Source organism: Rosa chinensis, chromosome 4, assembly GCF_002994745.2.
Source record: "Rosa chinensis cultivar Old Blush chromosome 4, RchiOBHm-V2, whole genome shotgun sequence".
Classification (NCBI taxonomy): Eukaryota; Viridiplantae; Streptophyta; class Magnoliopsida; order Rosales; family Rosaceae; genus Rosa; species Rosa chinensis.
This window is the reverse complement of record NC_037091.1, coordinates 61,664,939-61,684,855: the sequence shown is the minus strand read 5'-3', so window position 1 is coordinate 61,684,855 and position 19,917 is coordinate 61,664,939. Positions and strand designations below refer to the sequence as shown.

At 39.0% G+C, this 19,917-nt stretch overlaps 1 protein-coding gene, 1 long non-coding RNA gene and 1 pseudogene across 4 annotated transcripts; 1 reads left to right on the top strand and 2 right to left on the bottom strand.

Moving 5' to 3' along the window:
* Positions 1-1,462: 1,462 nt before the first annotated feature.
* Positions 1,463-3,597, bottom strand: LOC112199719 (annotated as a pseudogene).
* Positions 3,598-6,722: 3,125 nt separating this feature from the next.
* On the top strand, positions 6,723-19,376 carry LOC112199718 (phosphate transporter PHO1 homolog 10-like). The gene is given in 16 exon segments (XM_040518823.1): positions 6,723-6,912; positions 10,207-10,461; positions 15,175-15,478; positions 15,594-15,642; positions 15,771-15,842; positions 16,025-16,154; positions 16,287-16,407; positions 16,481-16,645; positions 16,647-16,737; positions 16,903-17,007; positions 17,087-17,131; positions 17,222-17,347; positions 17,350-17,379; positions 17,567-17,848; positions 17,941-18,077; positions 19,117-19,376. Coding segments are annotated over 16 exon segments (2,196 nt in total). The 3' UTR covers positions 19,211-19,376.
* Positions 7,226-9,867, bottom strand: LOC112196524. 3 transcript variants are annotated; one of them, XR_005809486.1, is made up of 7 exons: positions 9,635-9,867; positions 8,957-9,092; positions 8,662-8,759; positions 8,451-8,557; positions 8,161-8,290; positions 7,931-8,005; positions 7,226-7,474 (listed from the first exon to the last, which is right to left on the bottom strand). It is a non-coding gene; the product is annotated as an uncharacterized LOC112196524 (long non-coding RNA). The 3 variants fall into 3 exon arrangements; XR_005809487.1 differs by having other exon boundaries at positions 8,511-8,557; XR_005809488.1 differs by lacking the exon at positions 8,957-9,092.
* Positions 19,377-19,917: the final 541 nt, after the last annotated feature.

The following is a 19,917-nucleotide window of genomic DNA, read 5'->3' as shown; positions in this document are numbered from 1 at the left end:
ATTACGAGATAGTATCATCGAACTTAGTGAGAGTTTACGAGAGCATGCCACTTTTGGCATCTTTTAAGGTTTTATTTTCTTGCAATTCTAGCTACTTCATAAGTGGTTTGGACTAAATGTGAGGCAGTTGTGTGGCTTAGGTCAATAGGCGTTTTGAGAGTGTATAATATGTCTTAGTCTTTTAGTTTCATCATGGTTAATATGATGCTTTAGTGACACTTACTACTAATAAGTTGTTTTATTATTTCATTAACTGATTAAGTAAATTTGTATTTCTCAAGTGGATATAAATAAATTTTATAAACCTTGACTTGTATGGGTGAAGTTGGGGGATCGAATATCAGCTTGAATTTGAAAGAAAATTTCTAATTATTTCTGCAAACAGAAACAATTTGATCTTGTATACTGTAAAAAGATAAAAATGTTGCAATTCAAGTGGAGGCCATGTTAATTTGTTAGAAAGTGTTTTAATTCATTTTCTCCACTTCATCCTCAACAAAATTATATAGGTTCTAGAATTTCAAATCCCACTACCAACGACTCTTGACCATGTTTTTTTTTTTTGATAGAAGGAAGTAAGCCCTTTATTGATAATACTCAGATTACCAAGCTGGAACTTCAGCTGCAATAGCAGCTTTGCAGCTGCTAGAAAACTTGGGACTGAAACATAAAAATAATCCTGCACAAGATCACTACCATGTGCAGCTAACATATGGGCAATTACATTTGCCTTTCTACTAACATAACTAACTTTCAAATTATTATGAGATGCCAAAAGTAAATTCAGGTCCTCATATAATCGTCCCAAAGATGAAGTATTGAGGCTAGCCTGGGAAGCGAGTTGACGTTGCACCTCTTGTGCATCAGTCTCCAACAAAGCTGGAACGAAGCCATGATCAATTGCAAAGTTCATTGCATTTCTACACGCCAAACTTCGGCATGTTCTGATGATATCAGTCTGCGCAAATTACCTACACCACCAGCTAACATTGCACCACTTGAATCTCTGATCACAAAACTAAAACTGCCTTTCCTACTTTCATTATGAAAGGAGCCATCAACATTGATTTTTAACAACCCTGCTGAAGGAGCCACCCATTTTTGCACTCTTCTTCTTCGAACACTAGCAAAAGCAGACTTGGTATTGTGAGCTCGAAACTCTTGCAGACGAGCTGTAGCTCTAAGCATAACATCAAAAGCCAAAGCACTCTTCCCTTCCCAGACTCGTGAGTTTCTTTCTTTCCAAATACTCCATAGTAAGAAAATCAACACACCCAACTCTTGACCATGTTAGTGCAAGGCAAATTAATTCATTTCTTTTTATTTCTAAAGTAGAAGTATCCCATTGAGTATAACTCAAGTAAACACATACTTCTTACTAAACTAATCTTTAAACACTGTATTCATTCAAGAAAAGAAGCCTTACAAGTCATCATGCACGACTTTCAACTAGCTGAAGGTCCTAGCTGGTTAAACAAGACCCTTCATCAAACCCAGGAGCAACAAGTCCACCATGTAATTCATCTTCTTTGAGGATTTGGGAAGGTACCTTTGGATAAATCATTTTTTGCGTGTGAGAAGTAGAACGATCAAACTCAGCTGCCAAACAAAGAATAAATTTACAGGCGTTTGAACTAAAGTGATTATGTTACCAGCACAATTGGATAAGGTGGTATCTGGATCTGATCTTTTGGAAACCTCAATGCCAGATGAATTGGCAGTTATGAATGCCTTGATTTGATCCGGAGGTGCTAGATTGCTTACATCCAGGGAGAGGTGAGGAGAACTAGGTAGGGACACTAAAAGTGAAGCAAAGATCTTCATCAAATTCATCTATAAGCTTGTTGAGAAACGAAAATGACATCATTACGTTCCTTTTGCTTTTTGTTTTTTGGTTATGATTATGTTACATTACATTCACTCATAAGATTATTGACTCTCAACTACCTGAAGACCCCAGCTGAAATCCTCACAATGTCTCACATGAGGTACAAGTGCCCCTGTATCAATTTCTTTCTTTCTTTGCTTTGCAGTCCCAAGTTGGGGGAGCATGAAAACAAGGCTTTAATGACATGACCCGACGACAAGGCGAATCTTAGACCATTTGATTTTCAGGAATGAATAGAACACTTTGAGCCACATACCCAAATGTAGACTCCGCACTTGTGACCAACACATTAGAAAAGCTTAGCAGCAATATTTCTGCCGAGGTTTTTCTGTCATGCACTCCATCTGTCTTTTGATGCTCTTCATGGGTTGGCTGGAAAACTGCAATTATGTCACCGGTCAAAGTTGGGTATTCCGAATACATATTCCTCATTTTCTTAAAGCATTCTGGTAATAAACAAGTAATCAGTATTGATTTCAATTTTGGGTTCAGAGGAGTTGTCACAATGGGCTTATTCTTCTCCACTAGAGGCAGCAATTTCTCATTGAAAGCACAAGCTAAAATTTGGTCCATTACATGCTGAAATCGACTGTAGCCCTGCGGTTCAAAACTTTGAATTTGAATCCCAATCCTCTGGTCTGCCTCTGCCAAATAAGCTTGATAGTACCTTGTGATTAGTCCCCATACATGGTTTGAGGGGTGGAAAAGGTACCTTCCCAAGTTGAAAACAGTTTCTTTCTGAGGGAACAACTTGTTAAGCTCCTTGCTCAAAAGATGGCGTCTGGAAAAGTGATGGAACAATGTAGTTATCCATTTTCATAATCAACCAAGGGACTTTCACAAGAAGACTCTGTTCTTGATCACAGAAAAAATTTTGTCTTCATCATCATAATCAAAGTATAGATGGAGATATACATACGATGACGGTAGTGATAATTCTGATGTGTTATTAGTTTTTCTCAACATATTCCCGAAACAACTAGGAGAGTTCTGATCAAACTTGTAAAATTGATTTTTGATGGGGAAGCTGTTGGGGAGTAGCCATGATTTATGTGGAAATTGTTTCACAAAAGAGGTCAGGCACGTCTTTTCTGGGGTCAAGAAAAAGGACTCTGTTTGTGAGAAGAGCATAAAGGAAGGCAGCAGCTATAGTCAGCATTTTGTTTCCCAAGCCTTATTAGCTATCCAAACCACATAGTTCCACTCATATGTTGCATTAGTACTCTTACCATTAGACTTCTCCTTGAGTCGTTTTAGTAATGTCTTGTAGGGTTTGGTATTTGGCCCACATCGTTTATGAAGATCTTCATAACTTCGAAGAAGAGGGAAGATAAGAAGAAGGCTTGTGGGGTGAGATTTTCCGATATAAACTTGATTGGTATCTGCTTAAACAAGACCCTTCATCAAACCCAGGAGCTGCAAGTCCATCATATAAAGCATTGTCTGCGTGTTGAAATTGAGATCAGATTTTGGAATAAATTTGAGCACTGAATTACAGTGAATAATATGTTACCTGCCAAATTTGATGAAGGTGATCTTTCACAAACCGCAATGGTGGATGAGTTGGGATTTGGAGAGGGTGTTTGCAAAGTCCTGGCATCTGCAAATGCATTGATTCGATCAGGAGGTGGGTTTTGGACAACTAGAGAAAGCGTGATGAGAACTGGGAGAGATACGAAAATTGAAACGAAGATCTTTATCAAATTCATTGAAGATCTTTATCAAATTCATTTACAGGTATAGTAGGTAGTTTAATAAAAAGATGAATGCTTGGTATCAAAGGATTACAAATCCACAATGACATTTCGTTCATAATCAACCTTGAGCTCAACTTTGCTTCATACTCTTCTTTTAACAACGAAGTCACTTGGTCACAGTCGTGGCAAAAAAACAAGGGAAAAAGAAAGGATAAGGAGTAGAGTTGTTTACTATTTGGGTGAGTACGAGTATCGAAATGGTTGAGAGATGGAGATTTTCCAAATATCAAACTGACTCAACTCGACTTTTGGGTTTTCAACTCGTAACAAATGGCGTTGAAGACGGCAGAGGGAAGTCAACATATGATATGCATTTTTGGCATGCACGCTGCTTCAGCTGTCTCAAGAAGGGTCTGATCCAACTGAACCACAAGATGTCTTGGTCTGCTACTATCGCTGTCGGTCTCGCTTATCTGTAAAACAACAAATAAGGTCAGAGGGAAGGCCAGGTGTGCCGGCCTTCAACCCTCCAATGCCTAAGTCAGTATCGTTATAAGATAATGATAATGGAAAGCGATAGTAAACAGTTACCTCTTTGGGTTGTTAGAGATGACCTTAATGTAGCAGATTTGTGGGAGTCTGGTTCCGTTTCTTTCGGTGTAGGATGTTTGGGGTTCTCGATATCTCCCCGAGGGTTATCGGGACCCTCAGCTGGGAGCTTTCCTTACTTCTGCATTGGTGATACGAGTCTTGTGCTTCCAATACTTATGCCTGGGAGGTATGTGCATATACCAACACACGCCTTTGCTGTTGGATTGGGCTTATCGACTGTTGGCTTTATGAGTTGGTCTCCTAATCTGAAAAGCCTACCATTATTACCCAATTACTAAAGATTGAATTAAGACACAATCGTACTACAAAGAGAAAAAGCTAGGGTTTCCATCCCCTTCTCAAACACTTGTCTCATCTGGCGGCGCACTCACATCGGCGCAGGCTTCCGGCCTCGTCGGCGTGTGGCCTATGCAGCCGGACGGGCGTTGTTCCTCCTCATATTTCTGAGGTCCAAGTGTTCACTAGCAGGGTTTTTTTGCTCAAGCATGGTCCAAGAAAAGTAGAGGGGAGGCCGATGTTGGGATGTCTAGATCGTTTCCGATCTAGTATTCTCTCTTCATGGGCGTTTACTGGTGTTGGCCGATGTGGGGGTAAGGTTGATAGGTGACGAGATCGGGGGGTCACCAACTCTTCGACGATCTAGGTCACTATCATGCTCTCAGCGAAGATCTGTGAGGGTTGTTGGCGTGGTGATGCTTTTTGGTTGGGCCCAGATCGTTGGCGGTGAGGGTGACGACGGATTGGTGGTCTGCAGCTTCAACGTTTGCGGGGGTGTTTGGGGATGGGTCGAACTTGGGCTCTAGGCCTTGCTGGTGGACTTGATTCGGTCTTGTGGGACTGCTAAGGTTTTAGATAGTTTTGCTATTTTATTTCCAATAATTCCCTTTTTAGGAGCTATGCACTTGTATGTGTTGTTCTGTGTCTATTTACTATGAGCTTGTTCATAGTTATAAGCTCACTTTTTTAAGTAAGCGATTAGTTCGAATATAGATGGTCTATCTTCTATGTATCACAGTAGATACTCCTACAACTTCTCGATTTGTCTAGTCTAAGGCAACAGAAGGATATGTAATGGTCATCTTGGCATGAGTTTAATGAAATCCACAATTCAAAAAAAATCTACCATTATTTGTTCTAGAACCATACACAAAATGAGAGGTTTTGAGTTTGACTAAGTAGAATCACTTGTTGTATAATTTAAAAGAGAAAAAAGGAAAAACAAGAAGCATGGATAATCAATTCAAATCTAGACCTGAAATTTTGAGACTTCAAGCGAGTTATGAAATTTAGTCTACACATGTATAGTAGAAAAGAAAAGTAGTAGCGAAAAATAAAATACAAAACAGTTTAGCGCGCAACAAGGAATTAGTATCCACAATTTTATACTTGCCTCACAAAATCGTCAGTATTAAAAGAAAATTTTGAGGCACAAACGAACTATGAAAGAGCTTGAAGCCACGAATTCTTGGGCCTCAACTTAAAATATCAAATGAGACCCGAACAAACTCAAAAACCTGAGACGATCGCCTCTTGGGCCTCACCTCAAGTCTAGGCCTGAATCAAATATTTGACAGTCCACAAGTTACGATTCACTTTCTAACCCGCAGCACAGAGAATCTGCATGTAATCCCTAGGGCACCGCATTGGGCATTCATCATCCTCATCTCTTCCAAGATACGATTCACCGTCAATGGTGACGCGTGTAGAACTGACTTTTAAAACTGCGTTGCACTCGAACCCAGCCCTCCAATAAATACGAGATGCTGAATTCTAGATCACTCTATGCTTATTGCAATAATATTTCAGACGAATTTAAGTCACGGAGCCGCATGTAATTGACTACGTGTTACTTGACTTGTATCCATATATAGCCATAACTTGCTCAACTCGGTGTGCCTCTGGCAGCATAGCTCAAGACTTATTTTCCAGTTCTTCAAGACTAAGAAACTGTTAAAATGGCGTTTTCGGTGATGGGTCTCTGAATACTTCAATTCTGCACTCTTCAATCTTCATTCATATCTGGTTAACTTTACTGAATCCAGGTATCATCAATTTACTCACACTGTCTAATCAACTTGCTTAATGTGATTCTGTGTGGATGCATGGCTGTCGATTAACGCAAATTACCCTAATAAACCCATTTTTTTTATCACGTCTTTGATTAGTTTCTCCTTTTGAAATATGCTAATAGTATCAAAATGAATGATTCTAAAAACCCTGTTTGTCTGTGAGTATAATCCCTCATTGGGTTTTGGCGGCAACATGTGTTTAGATCCGTAATCTTTTGCTCCCTCAACTTTGTAGGTTTCATTTTGAGCAGTACTTAAATTTAAGAATGAAATTTACTTCATCTGAGCGTTACCATATACAATATATATAGAGATTGTCCTGTTTCATGATTTTTTGAGCCGTTGATTGAATATGTTATGACCTTGGACTTGTATCATTGTATGAACTGGTAAAATGGCGTTGTGTGTAGACTGTGACATAATTTAAGCAACTAAACTTGCAAGAAAGTAAAAAAGATGAAGTTTGGGAAGGAGTTCAAGAAACAAATGGTGCCCGAGTGGTCAGAAGCCTACATGGATTATAATGGCCTCAAGAGGATATTGCGAGAGCTAAGAGAGTACAAGCAAAGTAAGCAGCACCCTGCTGTGACATCTTTTAGAGACTTTGAGCAGAAACTGCTTCCTGACGGAACATTGAATGGAGGAGGCTAGGAGATGTCGAGGACCAAGTAAGAGATGTGAACACATTGCGTGGAGGTGGTTCCAAGCAGTTTTACTCTACCACAAAGTTGGGCTTTAGACACTTTTGTTATTGGTGTGTGTTGTGCTTCAGACCACCAATGAATGGTGTGTAAAGGCAATACTCACCAGCCCAGTCACTATTGTTTTATGGGTTGCTAAAGTTGCCGTGACAAACACCCATGGGTCACTGTCATCTTTTTGGTGCCTCAACTGATGGATATTGTTCATGCATTGGTGACAATGACTCAACACACCAATGCTGTGATTGGTGGAATATGTGGTTGAATACATTACTATAATTAGCACCACACCAATTCTATTGGTGACTCAATATATTTCATTTAAAAAAAAAAAATTATCATGGAAAACTTAATTATTTTGGATATTATATAAATACAAATGCTCCTAGACTAGAAGACTCCAAAGTTGACTACTGTCTTCTTTCATATGAAACCAGAAATTGCTTCTCATCTCTCTCCTTCCGTCATTGAACTGCAAGTCCAGTTTACAAAGTCCATAGCTTTCTCCTGCAAGCAAAAAAACACACAAGTTAGCCAGATAGTATCCACCTGCAATGAAATTTCTTTCAGGCAAGAAACTTGAAAACAAAAAATTATCATTCACATTGACTATGTAGTTAAAGCTGGTTAGAGCTAAACATCTATCAGCATGGTTGACACAGAGAAGGTGAAACCTGAAGCTAAAAACTAGGTTATATTGAACATTAGTGTACTATGCATCAAGTCTTTGAGCGCTTGCAATTATACCATCATATATATGAATGGTGGTATTAGCCCACTTTTATGGAGGATGCATATTTACTCAGGCCACTTATTAGACTATGCTTTCAAAATTATTGCAATTGTATGCAAAGCCATTCCAACCACGGTCAAGGAATACTCAGGCCATAAATATGTTTTCTTGAACTAGAACTATACATCATTATTCACATTTACATAAGATCGAATAGATTTTAGGCGTACCTTATTGAGTGAACAACATTTTTTTGTCTCCTCGTTCGTAAGCTCTTGCAGCTTTCTGTTTCAGATTATAACCCCCTAGAAAATAATAAATGCTACATGTCAATTTAACATATAAGACATACATTAAAAGTAGTCTTGCTACGCCACATAACTCATCAAGTTTAAAAATCTACAAACTAGATTAAAACTAGCAATGAAATTGCATATGACCAGTCATTTAAGAATCTTACTTAAAAAGTTCAAATAGAGTGATGACGAATCAAGGACAAGATAATATCCTTGTGATTGTATTTCCCTTCTGAGAGCTTTCCATGGAGCCGTTTAGCCTTTGACTTTGACAATTATATCCACCTCATCACCCTGATACAGTGATATTAGTTAGTTAACAATAGGCCTCAAAAGCTGGAAAGATCTAGCTAGTTAGGCAGTAATTCTCTATTTAATTGGTGTAAAGAATATAAAATTTAAGACTGATACAAAGGTCAGATCTACAAATTCAAGTTTAAAATTTGATAGTAACCATTTATGAGAAACCTAAAGAACAAACAATGCTGGCTTTCTAATTTTGTACTTCTCTAACCTCCACCCTTCACTCCATGAGGTGAAATTTAATTATGTTCACATAACCTTGCAAAACAACACAAAGTTCTCTTGGTTAGATACACAACCAAATTCATAAGCAGTAGGCTATTTAGAGTAGAAGTGTTGAAAGAAATTGTAAAAATTATAACCAAAAAATTCCATGAGCCCAAGTACGCCGATGGGTTGTCAAATATATAAGCTCTCCATCAAATTTCATGTTCATCACAATCAAGAAATTGCCTTAGACCTGCAAGGAAGAAACAACACAGGAGCAAGTATTCAGATAACAAACTGACAGTACCCAACAAGTCTATAACATTGCACATCTGTTATGGTACACAAACAAGATCATCGATCACAATCTCATATAATAATAGGAATAAGCATGCTAACACCTACATGTATATCAACTCATATAATCTTGTGCAGTTTAAGAAATCTGACCTAGTGATTCTGCATTTGATTTCTAGTTTAAAACTAGCTCAATGGCAACTCCAACTACACCAGGGGCATTCATTGCATTAATTGGATTAGTAAACCTTCCAAACCCCATGGGACTTCCAGTAAGGACAGGCTTAAACTACATGCAGGCACAAGAAAATAGGTGTTGCCATTAGACATGTGAGGATAGGCAAGATTATTGGAATAGCCAGATACAGCCATTGGTGGAACATAAACTGTAATTAGAGGAAAAAAGGCATCAGTGAAATTCAATTCACTAGATATATCAAAGTTAGTTAGAGGCAAAACATGTGAGAAATAGATTGGAGGTAGAGAAATGTGGTGTCCAGAAATATTTATCAAAAGCCCAGAGGAACTATAATCACATAAGATTACACTATTTAATGTAGTCAAACACCAGCACCAAAACAAAAAATACAAAGTTTAAGCAGAGAGAACCAAACGATGGTGTTATGAGAAAGGACAAAATATGACAAAAAAATAAGGACATATTGGAACAAAAAATTGAATCCCAACACAATCATCGATAATAAAAATCTAAGTTTCAAAACTTGATTTTATTCTTAAAATTTTCCAAGATCCAAACAGATTGACTAAGCACACCAACACTTTTTCGGGAATCAAATAGAAATAAATTGAAATTAAGTAAAGAAATTGAACCTGGTGTGAGGAAGAAGGATTGAGAGAGAGCTGAGATTGCATGCAACTTCGTCGCTCCAAATCAGTGTCTTGTAGCGGTAAGGACCAAGGAAAATTCAATCTGAAACGAACTTGAAGGCATTCGATCCATGAGGACAAACCAGATCTAGAAACCAAAAAACCTCAACTGTTTTCGTTTTCTTTACTTTTTTTTTTTTCTGGATAACACTGTATAGAGAAGATAGAATTTTCTTCTTTCAGTCCTTTGGGCTTTGGCTATCACCAAAAAGGCTTATTGTTTTAAAGTATATTGCTGTTAGGCTTTAATTAGGACTGAGCCAAGCAACGTGTCAAGTTTATCTTCACAAGTGATAAGTTCAAAATTATATAAAATTAGACATGCACCATTAGCAGTAATTGGTGGGAGATATTCACACCAATCAAAAGCAATGCTCCGCTACTAAATGGTAGAATGAGATTAATAGGTAATAATAAAATTATGTTGTCACCATTAGGGTAAACGTGGGGATACATTGGTATCCTTAGCCCACATTTGTGGTAGTGTTATAAGACCAAGTTCTTGAGGCCGTCAGAGGAAGGAGGAGAAATTGAGGTGACATTCTTTAGAAAACTTGACGAAGAGCTCAACAAGGTCAATACATTTTACAAGGAAAAATTGGAGGAGGTGAAGCAGGAAGCAAGTCAGTTGAATAAACAAATGGACGCTTTGGTTGCACTGAGGATTAAGATGAAGATTCCGCATCAACATGGCTCAAGTTCAGGGAGGCGTGACAATGTTGATTCTCCAATGCCTCTTACAAGGAACACAAATGCACCTGATACTTCAGGTAAATGTGAACTACTCTTGTTGAATTGCCATATGTGGAGCAGTTGAGCATATGAAACTGTTAAGCAAGTTTAGTTCAAGAATTTACCAATGTTTTAAAACGCTAAAGGCTTACCCGAGGTATTTTCGGGAGAGCCTTGCAGCCTTGAGGCATAAGGCGCATAAGGCGTAAGCCTTACGATATAAATTTTTGTCGTCACATTAAGAGCAACCAAAAGAACATTAAGCCATACTCTTATATATACCACATTAAGAGCAACCAAAATAACATTATTAATTGTCATTCACTCATTATTAATTGCTGCACTAAACAATTAAACATAACATCCTATCAATTACATATAAAATAACAATCTGGGCAGGGAATTTGAACAATACCAACCAACATATATGCATTCAGTCAATGATACAAAGCAACAATCTTAATGGTTCAGAACTTCAGATACAAGTCAATTATACAAAGCAACAATCTTAATAGTTGTAACACTCAACAATCTTATATTCACAAAGCCTTTATTTATTTTTATTTATTTTTGGTTTAACCCTCGTAAGAACGAGGTTATTTATTGAAGAAGATAAAAAGGAGAGGGGTACAAACACCAAAACCTCTCATATAAAAAGTGAAACCCAAACTATCGAAAACGAAAATTAGGAAGTCCAGACCTATCTCTATTATAAAGTGAATGAACAAAATCCGGGGCCGTGTCCCACCAAGTCATACCAGAAGATGATGTGCCAAAACCTGCAAGGGCATCGGCTACTTGATTTCCTTCCCGATAAATATGTGAGGAGCGAAAGTGCATCATTGAAATCCGGTGCAGACAATTTTTCCACTGCACACGAAGCTGCCAAGGAGCTAACATGGGAGAACGAAGAAGGTCTAGCACAATTTGAGAATCCACCTCTAACCAAACATAATTCCAATCTCTCACCCAAGCAAGCTCAATTGCCTTAACAACCGCCATTACCTCTGTTGCAACTGAATATCAAGAGAAGAAGAGAAGGCTCCAATAAAACACCCTTGATCATTCCTGAAAACACCACCATAGCCTCCCACACCTAAACCTCTTCTCCAAGCCCCATCAGTGTTAACCTTAACCCATCCAGAAGGAGGAGGGCGCCAAATAACCTCAAAAACTCTAGGAGCACTGCGAGGATTACAACTAGCCCCAAAACAATTCAACACTAGAAGATCAAGAATTGAGTTATGCATTACTCCAGTAACAAGGCGACTAGAAGCTTGAATATGCCCAACAATCATCCCAAACACATTAGTTGCATGAACCACTACACTGTCAAATCTGACCTTGTTTCTAGAATTCCATATGAACCATAGAGCAGTAGTAAAAGCCACCATCCATAACTCCTTTAGTTGAGCACTACGTCCAGCATGAAGACCACAATTGTAGACATTTAATAGTGAACTGGGCAAAGCACCCAATTCAAAATTATGCAACAAAAAAAGCCATATTGCTGAAGCAAAGGAGCAATTCAAAAAAATATGCTCAACAGACTCCACATTCTTGCAACAAAGACCACATCTAGAAGCAAGAGCAATACCCCTCCTTTGCAATAAATCCTCAGAAAGAACCCGGGCATGTAAGACCTGCCATGCCAACAAAGACATACGGGGTGTAATGAATTTCGACCAAATAGACTTACTCCAGGAAGCCGAAGGAGCATGCGGTCTTAAAAATTGAAAAGAGTCCTTTGCAGTAAGCTTACCAGATGATGCTGCAGACCAAATAAGTTCATCAATAGATAAAGGATCAGAAGCAATGGGAACTTGCTCAATAAGGTCGCAAAGACCTGGGAAGTGAAGTTGTAATAAAGGAGGAAGATTCCAAGCTCCATTAGAAATAAAATCTGCCACTGTACCATTTAGATCATCCACCATACCAATATGTCCCTCAAAGAAATCAATGAGAGGCCGCTCCAAGAATTTATCCCTCCAAAAAGAAACTTTAGAACCAGAGCCAATCAACCACCTTGAACTATCATAGACAATCTGCCAAAACTTTTTCACACCAGGCCAGATAGAGGATGCAGCATAAGAGCGACGTACATTGCCATTCCGCCAAAATCGAGCACGAATAAAAGTACCACCCGGTGAATTTGAAGAAAAAACATCCCAACAACGCTTTAAGAGAAGAGAACGATTAAGAACCACTAGTTGTTTAAGACCCAAGCCACCCTCCTCATAAGGTAAGCAACATGTCTTCCAAGAAATCAAAGGAATTCCACGCTTATCAATTGAACCAGACCAGAAAAAGTTCCTACACCAACCTTCCACCTTTTTTAATAGTGACACTGGCCATTCATATACTTGAAAACTATACACAAACATGCTATATAGCACAGACTTAATCAATTGAAGCCGTCCAGCCCTTGAAAGCAAAGAACCTGTCCAACTGGAGAAGCGTACACGAACTTTGTCAACTATAGAATTAAAGTATGGGACTCTAGGCTTGCCATGAAAAATAGGGATACCCAAATAAGTGAAAGGAGCTGAACCCAGAGGGATGCCCAATGAGGATGCAATGGCTTGACCTCGTCGACGTAAATGCTTGCTTATAAAAACTTGGGATTTAGCTTTGTTAATAACTTGACCAGAAGCTCGGCCATAAGACTCAAAAAAATCCATAATTAGGCCTTTGTCCGTTTCCATGTTCGTTAGAGTGAAGGTTGGGCCCAAAACAATGATTCACAAAGCCTTTATAAAGCAAAGCCTAAACATTCAAACTTTCAAAGTGTGAAAATCAATTGGAATTGTACCTTCAAATCTTGTCTGCAAGTCGAACTCCAAATCGAACTCCAAGTCTGCAAATCGAACTCCAAAATCCAAATCCAAATCCAAATCGAACTCGAAGGCTGCAAATCAAACTCCAATAATCGAACTCCAAGTTCGAAAATAGTCTCCTTGGTCTCCTTTACAGCCAAATCGTTGAGAAAGATAATGGGTTCTAAGAGATTTGCATCAGCTTTGGAAGTGCGAAAGCTGAAAAGGGGAGGCGATTATGTATACTCTGCTCAATGTCGCTACCTAGAAGTCTTTAAACCTCAAAAACCAAAACGACGTCGTCTAGGAAAAAGACCCAAAAAAAAAACACTGCGCGTACACCTAAGATGCCTCAAGCGTCGCTTTTTAAGCCTTGGTCGCTGCCTCAGAAGCCTCGTCGCCTTATCATCGAAACTCACTCAATTTAGGTGCTGATTTTCGCTTTTTAGGCCTCAGACGCGCCTCAAGGAGCGTTTTTTAATTCATTGGAATTTACTAACCATTAAGAATTTTATATGTTTTTTTTTTTATCAAGAAGAAACTTCATTAATAATGAACTGGATACAATGAGTTTTGGCATCATCTCATACACAGAAATGGCCACTGGACTTCACACTGGAACTCCAACATGACTGACTAACAGAGCCAAACAAACCCCGACTCAACTACAGACTTAACTTGCACTACAATTAAAAGTCAAAGACAATAGGCGCAAGCACACAACTTTGTCAACACTAACTCGCCACCCAGAGTCCTCCTGACCTGCCTTTGATCGACCAAGTCTACACTAGTTGTGACTTCGAACCCGACCAAACAGAAATGCTGGACCGTCAGACCTGAGACTAAATTAAACCTAAGACCATTGCCACCTTAATGTCAACACCGTCAATCCACAAATGCTCTAAATCGCCATCACCTCCGACTCGAGATCAGACAGGAACAATCCCACTAGAAGGCCAAGGATGATTGTCTATGCTAGTATGCCACCGCCAGACATTTTCGCCACCGCTGCTGACCTAACTCCAGAACAGGAACGACCTCTAGACCGCTGAATAGAAGATTGTCTATGCCAAAATTGCAGTGCACCCGACCCAACAACTAAAACTTAAAATAAAACCTAGAAAGTAACTTATTGCTGAGAAACAAACCAAAAGAAACTAAACCCTAATTTAACTTGCAAAAAACAAAAATTAAAACATTTTGGGACCTGAGCCCAAACACAGACCCAGGCCCAAACTCCATCTAGCCCAAGCAACAAAGCCCGAGCCCAGAGCACAAGTGCAGTCGGCCTCCATTCTTCACGCCCAGCCCAAGATCTCGTCTGCACCACCATGCCCACCACTCCGCCATCGACGTCAGGTCTCCACCACCGCCGCTCTGACATCGTCGTCGGACCACCACAGGAGGACACCATCGAACTCCACAATCCCATCCCTACCTGGATCCAGATCGGGGATCCAGACCCGAGAGGAAACCTGCCCAAACACCGCCCCTCTCCATCCCTCCACCAAATCGTGGTAGCACCGCCGCCTGTCCCATCGCCGCTTCGTGGATCCACCCAACTGCGATCCCAACCCTCAACGACAGATCAAACCCTGGTGCCGCCGGATCGGAGAATAAATGGGTAAAGAAAACCTCCGCACCATAGCCTTCGAGTGTCAGACCTGGCCACAGCCAACAGAACCCGTCCGGCCACACGCACAGTGCAAAGACAAGGCCAGTGGCCTGTGCCAGCGCCGAGGCGCAGCCGGACAGGCACAATCCCAGCCAACGGCGTTCTCTCTAGGGTTTTTTCTCTTTTTTCCTTAAAAAATATTCTTAGTCACCCAAGAATTTTATATGTTAATTTGATCTTCTAATTCCTAAAATATAGAATCTTCTGGGAAATTTACAGGAGTTGAGCTTAGGGCATTGGAATCTGAAGTAAAAGCAAATGATCAGGATCAGCAAGAACCATGCCCCCCTCAGTTGCTGATCCACCACATGCTAACATTTCTAGAAGTGATAGCAGAGAGGTGTTGCATACCTATGACTATAGCCAAGATCCTCTGGAAATTCTTGAGGGTGTGAGAATTAATAATACACTAGAATCTTCAATATCAACCATCAAAGGTATTTTTAAGGACTCAAAAGAAGAGCAGTTGAGCTTTGATAAAGAGGAGCTGAGGAGAGCGGAAGAACGACCAAGGATGGCATTTATTGAATTTTACCATAAGCTTCAACTTCTAAAGCACTACAGGCTAGGTGACAAATAGTAAATTTTTCAGCATGCATTCCCATTTAATTTAGATAGTGGTCTTCCTGTTTGGGTTGCTAAATTGTTATGTACTTATACTTTTGCGAATGGATAGCAGTTTTATGAACCTCTCTGCATTTTCCAAGATTATGAAGAAGTACGAAAAGGTCAGGCACACACTTCAAACCTATAAGTCTCAGAATTTTCAGTTGCATACTCTCATTGATTATAATTAAACGAAGTAGTCTAATGAAACTTCTATGCTCATTTACTTCTATGTTTTGCATTAACACAGTCCTCATCAAGGAGAGCATCCAGGTCATACATGCAAATAGTAGACAACTCTGATCTTGGAAATTCTGATGAGGTCTGTCAGAAATCAGAAGTATTCGCTGTGCATTGTATTCAATATAATCGATTACCTCATGCTCATGGGATATAAAAATATTCACCAAAAAAAAAAAATTCTAATCAAAATGTCTTCTAAGCTAGTTGGAGAGGTGGGATCTTTGACAGTTCACTGGGTCTTTTACATTTCCTTATATATAGGTTACTAACCTCATGGAGAGGGTGGAGGCTACCTTCATCAAGAATTTTTCACACTCAAATTGTAGAAAAGGTATGAAGTTACTGAGGCCAAAAGCAAAACGAGAGAAGCACAAAGTATCGTTTTTATCGGGTAAGCACCTATTAATGCCAGTTGACAGTTTTGCTCCACCATTGTACAAGATGAATGTCAAAACATGTATTGCTCCACCAGTCAACAGTTTTCTGGAGTGTGCATTGATTACTTCCCAGTTTTGACTTTTAGGTTTCTTTTCTGGCTGCTCAATTGCTCTACTGGTTGCTATTGTATTAAGAATACAAGCTCGAAAAATAATGAATAAGAAGGAGGGCACACAGTATATGGAAAACATTTTCCCACTTTACAGGTAAGTACTGTCAGTACTTCTACTTTTCATTTGACCCGTCTTTTCTCAGAGATGCCAGCGGGTTTCCTTGCAGTTTATTTGGATACATTGTCCTACATTTGCTCATGTATGCTGGCGATATATACTTCTGGAGGCGTTATCGGATAAACTATCCATTTATATTTGGTTTCGAGAAAGGAACTGAGTTGAGTTACCGAGAAGTTTTCCTTCTCAGCACTGGTCTTGCAGTACTTGCATTGGGCGTTCCTAGCAAACTTACACTTGGAAATGGACTCGAGTGGTAAACATTACAAGACAGTCAATCAGATGATTCCTTTGGGCTTACTTATTGTAAGATTTTCAAAACATACTAACAGTATACTTTGTAGAATCCGTTGAACTCGGTTATTGCACATGATCTCTGTTACATAACCTTCTTACAGTGAACTATAGCATGGTACCTTCTGCATATAAAACTTTCATAGTTTGTGCAAACTATTTCCTTTATCTTTGCAGTTGATCCTTGTCGTCACCTTCTGCCCTTTCGACATCCTATACCGTTCAAGTCGTTTCTTCTTCACTCGGACCTTATTCCGCTGCATATGCGCCCCTCTTTACCCGGTAATGCAGAGTTGAACATAAATAAGTAGACAGCTAGCCGAAATATGGAAGTGCCTTGCTTAATTGATTTTCTTCACAGGAGACATTCTCAGACTTTTCCTTGGCAGACCAGCTTACTAGCCAGGTATACTGATCCCTTGTACCTTATCGGCTACCATTAGAAATAATTGATGACTGGTTTTTTAGTAGTTTCTTTGCTCTTGTTTGATCTCAGATGCAAGCCTTGAGGAGTTTTGTGTTATACATCTGCTACTATGGTTTGGGAGAATATTCAAGGAGGCAAAGCAAGTGCCATGAGCACGGCGTCTACAATACTTTGTATATTGTTATTGCTGTCAATCTGTCATACCATTTTGGATGCGCTTCCTGCAGGTCCCATTATATTTTAAGTTTATAGTGATTTTTGGGCATATGCTACCTTTATTCACGATGGAAATGTATCGATCTGAGATGCATAATATTACTTGGATTTTTATCATCCAGTCCGTATACTAAAATTTGTAGAATCGTGTATTTTCGGTGGAAAGATGCACTATAGATTGCATATCTTGTCTTGTAGTGCATTCGTCGACTGTGTGAAGAAAAGGATTTGAAGCACTTGTGCAATGGTTTAAAGTACTTTTCGACGATTGTTGCAGTTATCGTAAGAACTGTTTATGAGCTGAAAAAAGGAAAGACATCCTGGATGGTGTTAGCTTTGATCAGTTCTGCTGTTGCAACAATGATGAATACATATTGGGACATTGTAGTAGACTGGGGACTTCTACAAAAGCGATCAAAGAACAAATTTTTGAGAGATAGACTTCAAGTTTCACAGAAGAGCGTGTATTTTGCAGCTATAGTAATGTTTAAATGAATGAATTTTGTGAGTGGTATGGTTTCATGTTACAAGTTGTGCTATTAATTGATTATGTTTTTGGGAACTCATTACAGGTCTTGAATGTAATACTCAGACTTGCTTGGATGCAGTTGGTGTTGGAATTTAGATTGCCATCCCTTCATAAAATGACAGTAACAACCATCTATGCCTGCCTAGAGATCATTCGTCGTGACATGTGGAGCTTCTTCAGGTATTATTTTCCTCTCATCGACATATCTAATGTAGTCAGGCACGGAACCATGAATTAAATTTGAGGTGTGCTAAATTGACCTTATGCTGTCAAGAAAAATTATTCTTAAAAATTTGACAGATTCTACTTCGTTTTAATGGTATATCTCAATTGCATAACACTTGTCAAATGATCTAAGAGCTTTAGAAGCCCCCAAACCTCTCCACGTATTTTTCCCATTGAGTCCATTATCTATCACGTTTTTCAAGACTGAACTAGTTGAGTTGTACAATTTCATCAAGTTCTTGATAGAATAATACCTTGAACTCCACTGAGTAGCTCCAGCTCTTTGCAAATTGCATGTCTCTGGTTAGCTCACTTTCCAGTTTCAAGTTCCCCAACAGCAATTTGTTCCACAACTTCAACTTCTTGAATAGATTTTAACTCAGATACATGCTTAGAAGATGAATCAACAATATTAATGATCCCTTACATAAACAAAACTAGAAATACCCAAATTCTAACCTAAATCACATTCTAATTTCATTAGAAAAATTCATACCTCAATAAAGTGGAGAGAATGAGAGCAGAGTGCTGAGGAGAGGAGTGAGTGACTTGGTAGAGAGAGGTGAGAGACCGACGCTGATGTGCAGAGAGAGGTGAGGAGAGGACGACAAAAAAGAGGAGAAAAGACAGAAAGGAGGAGAAAATGGGAGAAAATGGGAGAAAAGGAGTCACATAAGAGGGGAGAAAAGACAGAAAAGAGGAGAGAAGGGGAGAAAAGGTGAGGAGGGGACAACAGACGAGGAGAAAAGGGGAGAAAAAAAGAGAGTTGTTGGCTTGTTGCAGCATATATATATATAATCTTTTTTTTCTTCTCCAAAATGTAGTAACAGTATTGAGGCTTGTTATATTTCTATCTCCAGTCATCATTGGTGAAAAAGACTGAAATAACTGATTGGTATCTTAGTTCTTGTACATCTATGAAACACAAGGACTGTTTGATGCTGTTTAATTTATGCTTAACCAATTAATAATGAATGTGTAAAAATTGAACCAGGTTAGAGAATGAGCACCTAAACAATGTAGGTCAGTACCGTGAGTTCAAGTCGGTCCCTCTTCCTTTCAGTTACAATGGCGAGGAGGATGATTGAACATTAACCAATTTAGCTCCTTCAAACCATGAAAGTTGAGCTTCCACAATTCTGTGCCGCAAGCCTTTGGGAACATGTGGTAAATTCTTGTCCATCCCCGATCAGCATTGACAGCATAGGCTCATATGAAAATTGCCTAGCTTGGTCTTTATTGATCATGAACAACTGTTCATGTGATTCACAGTAACTTTATCTGGTTATAGTTTATTTGAATGAGAAACTTCACATTCACTAGTGTGTCGTTCTTGATCAGCTATGTGATTTTGCTCAATTGTGTTTGGTCAAGGCTTGAGTAAGGCATCTGCTAAACTTGATTTTGCTACAGTAATATTCACGGCTCAATCTGATTCCATTACGTAAAAATTTTAGGAATTTCATTTACAATTGTTTACTAAAAGAATTGAAGAGTACAAGAAAATCTCAATGCAGCTAGATTCACAGCATAAATGAATGAAAAATATAGAAGGGGATACAAAAATTACAGCTTGACAGCTTTATGTTGTAGGAGAATTGGAATTGTGTTTTTATTATTGATAATAGGAGCCCTTATATAGGAAGTTACAACGTACATAAAAGGTAATAGAATCCGAATACATTGAATACCTAGAACCTTCTCCTATTACAACTCTAAACCCTAGTTTGTAGAGGCACACATAATGTCGACATCCTTCAATACTCCCCCTTGTGCCGCTCAAACTTGGTGATGA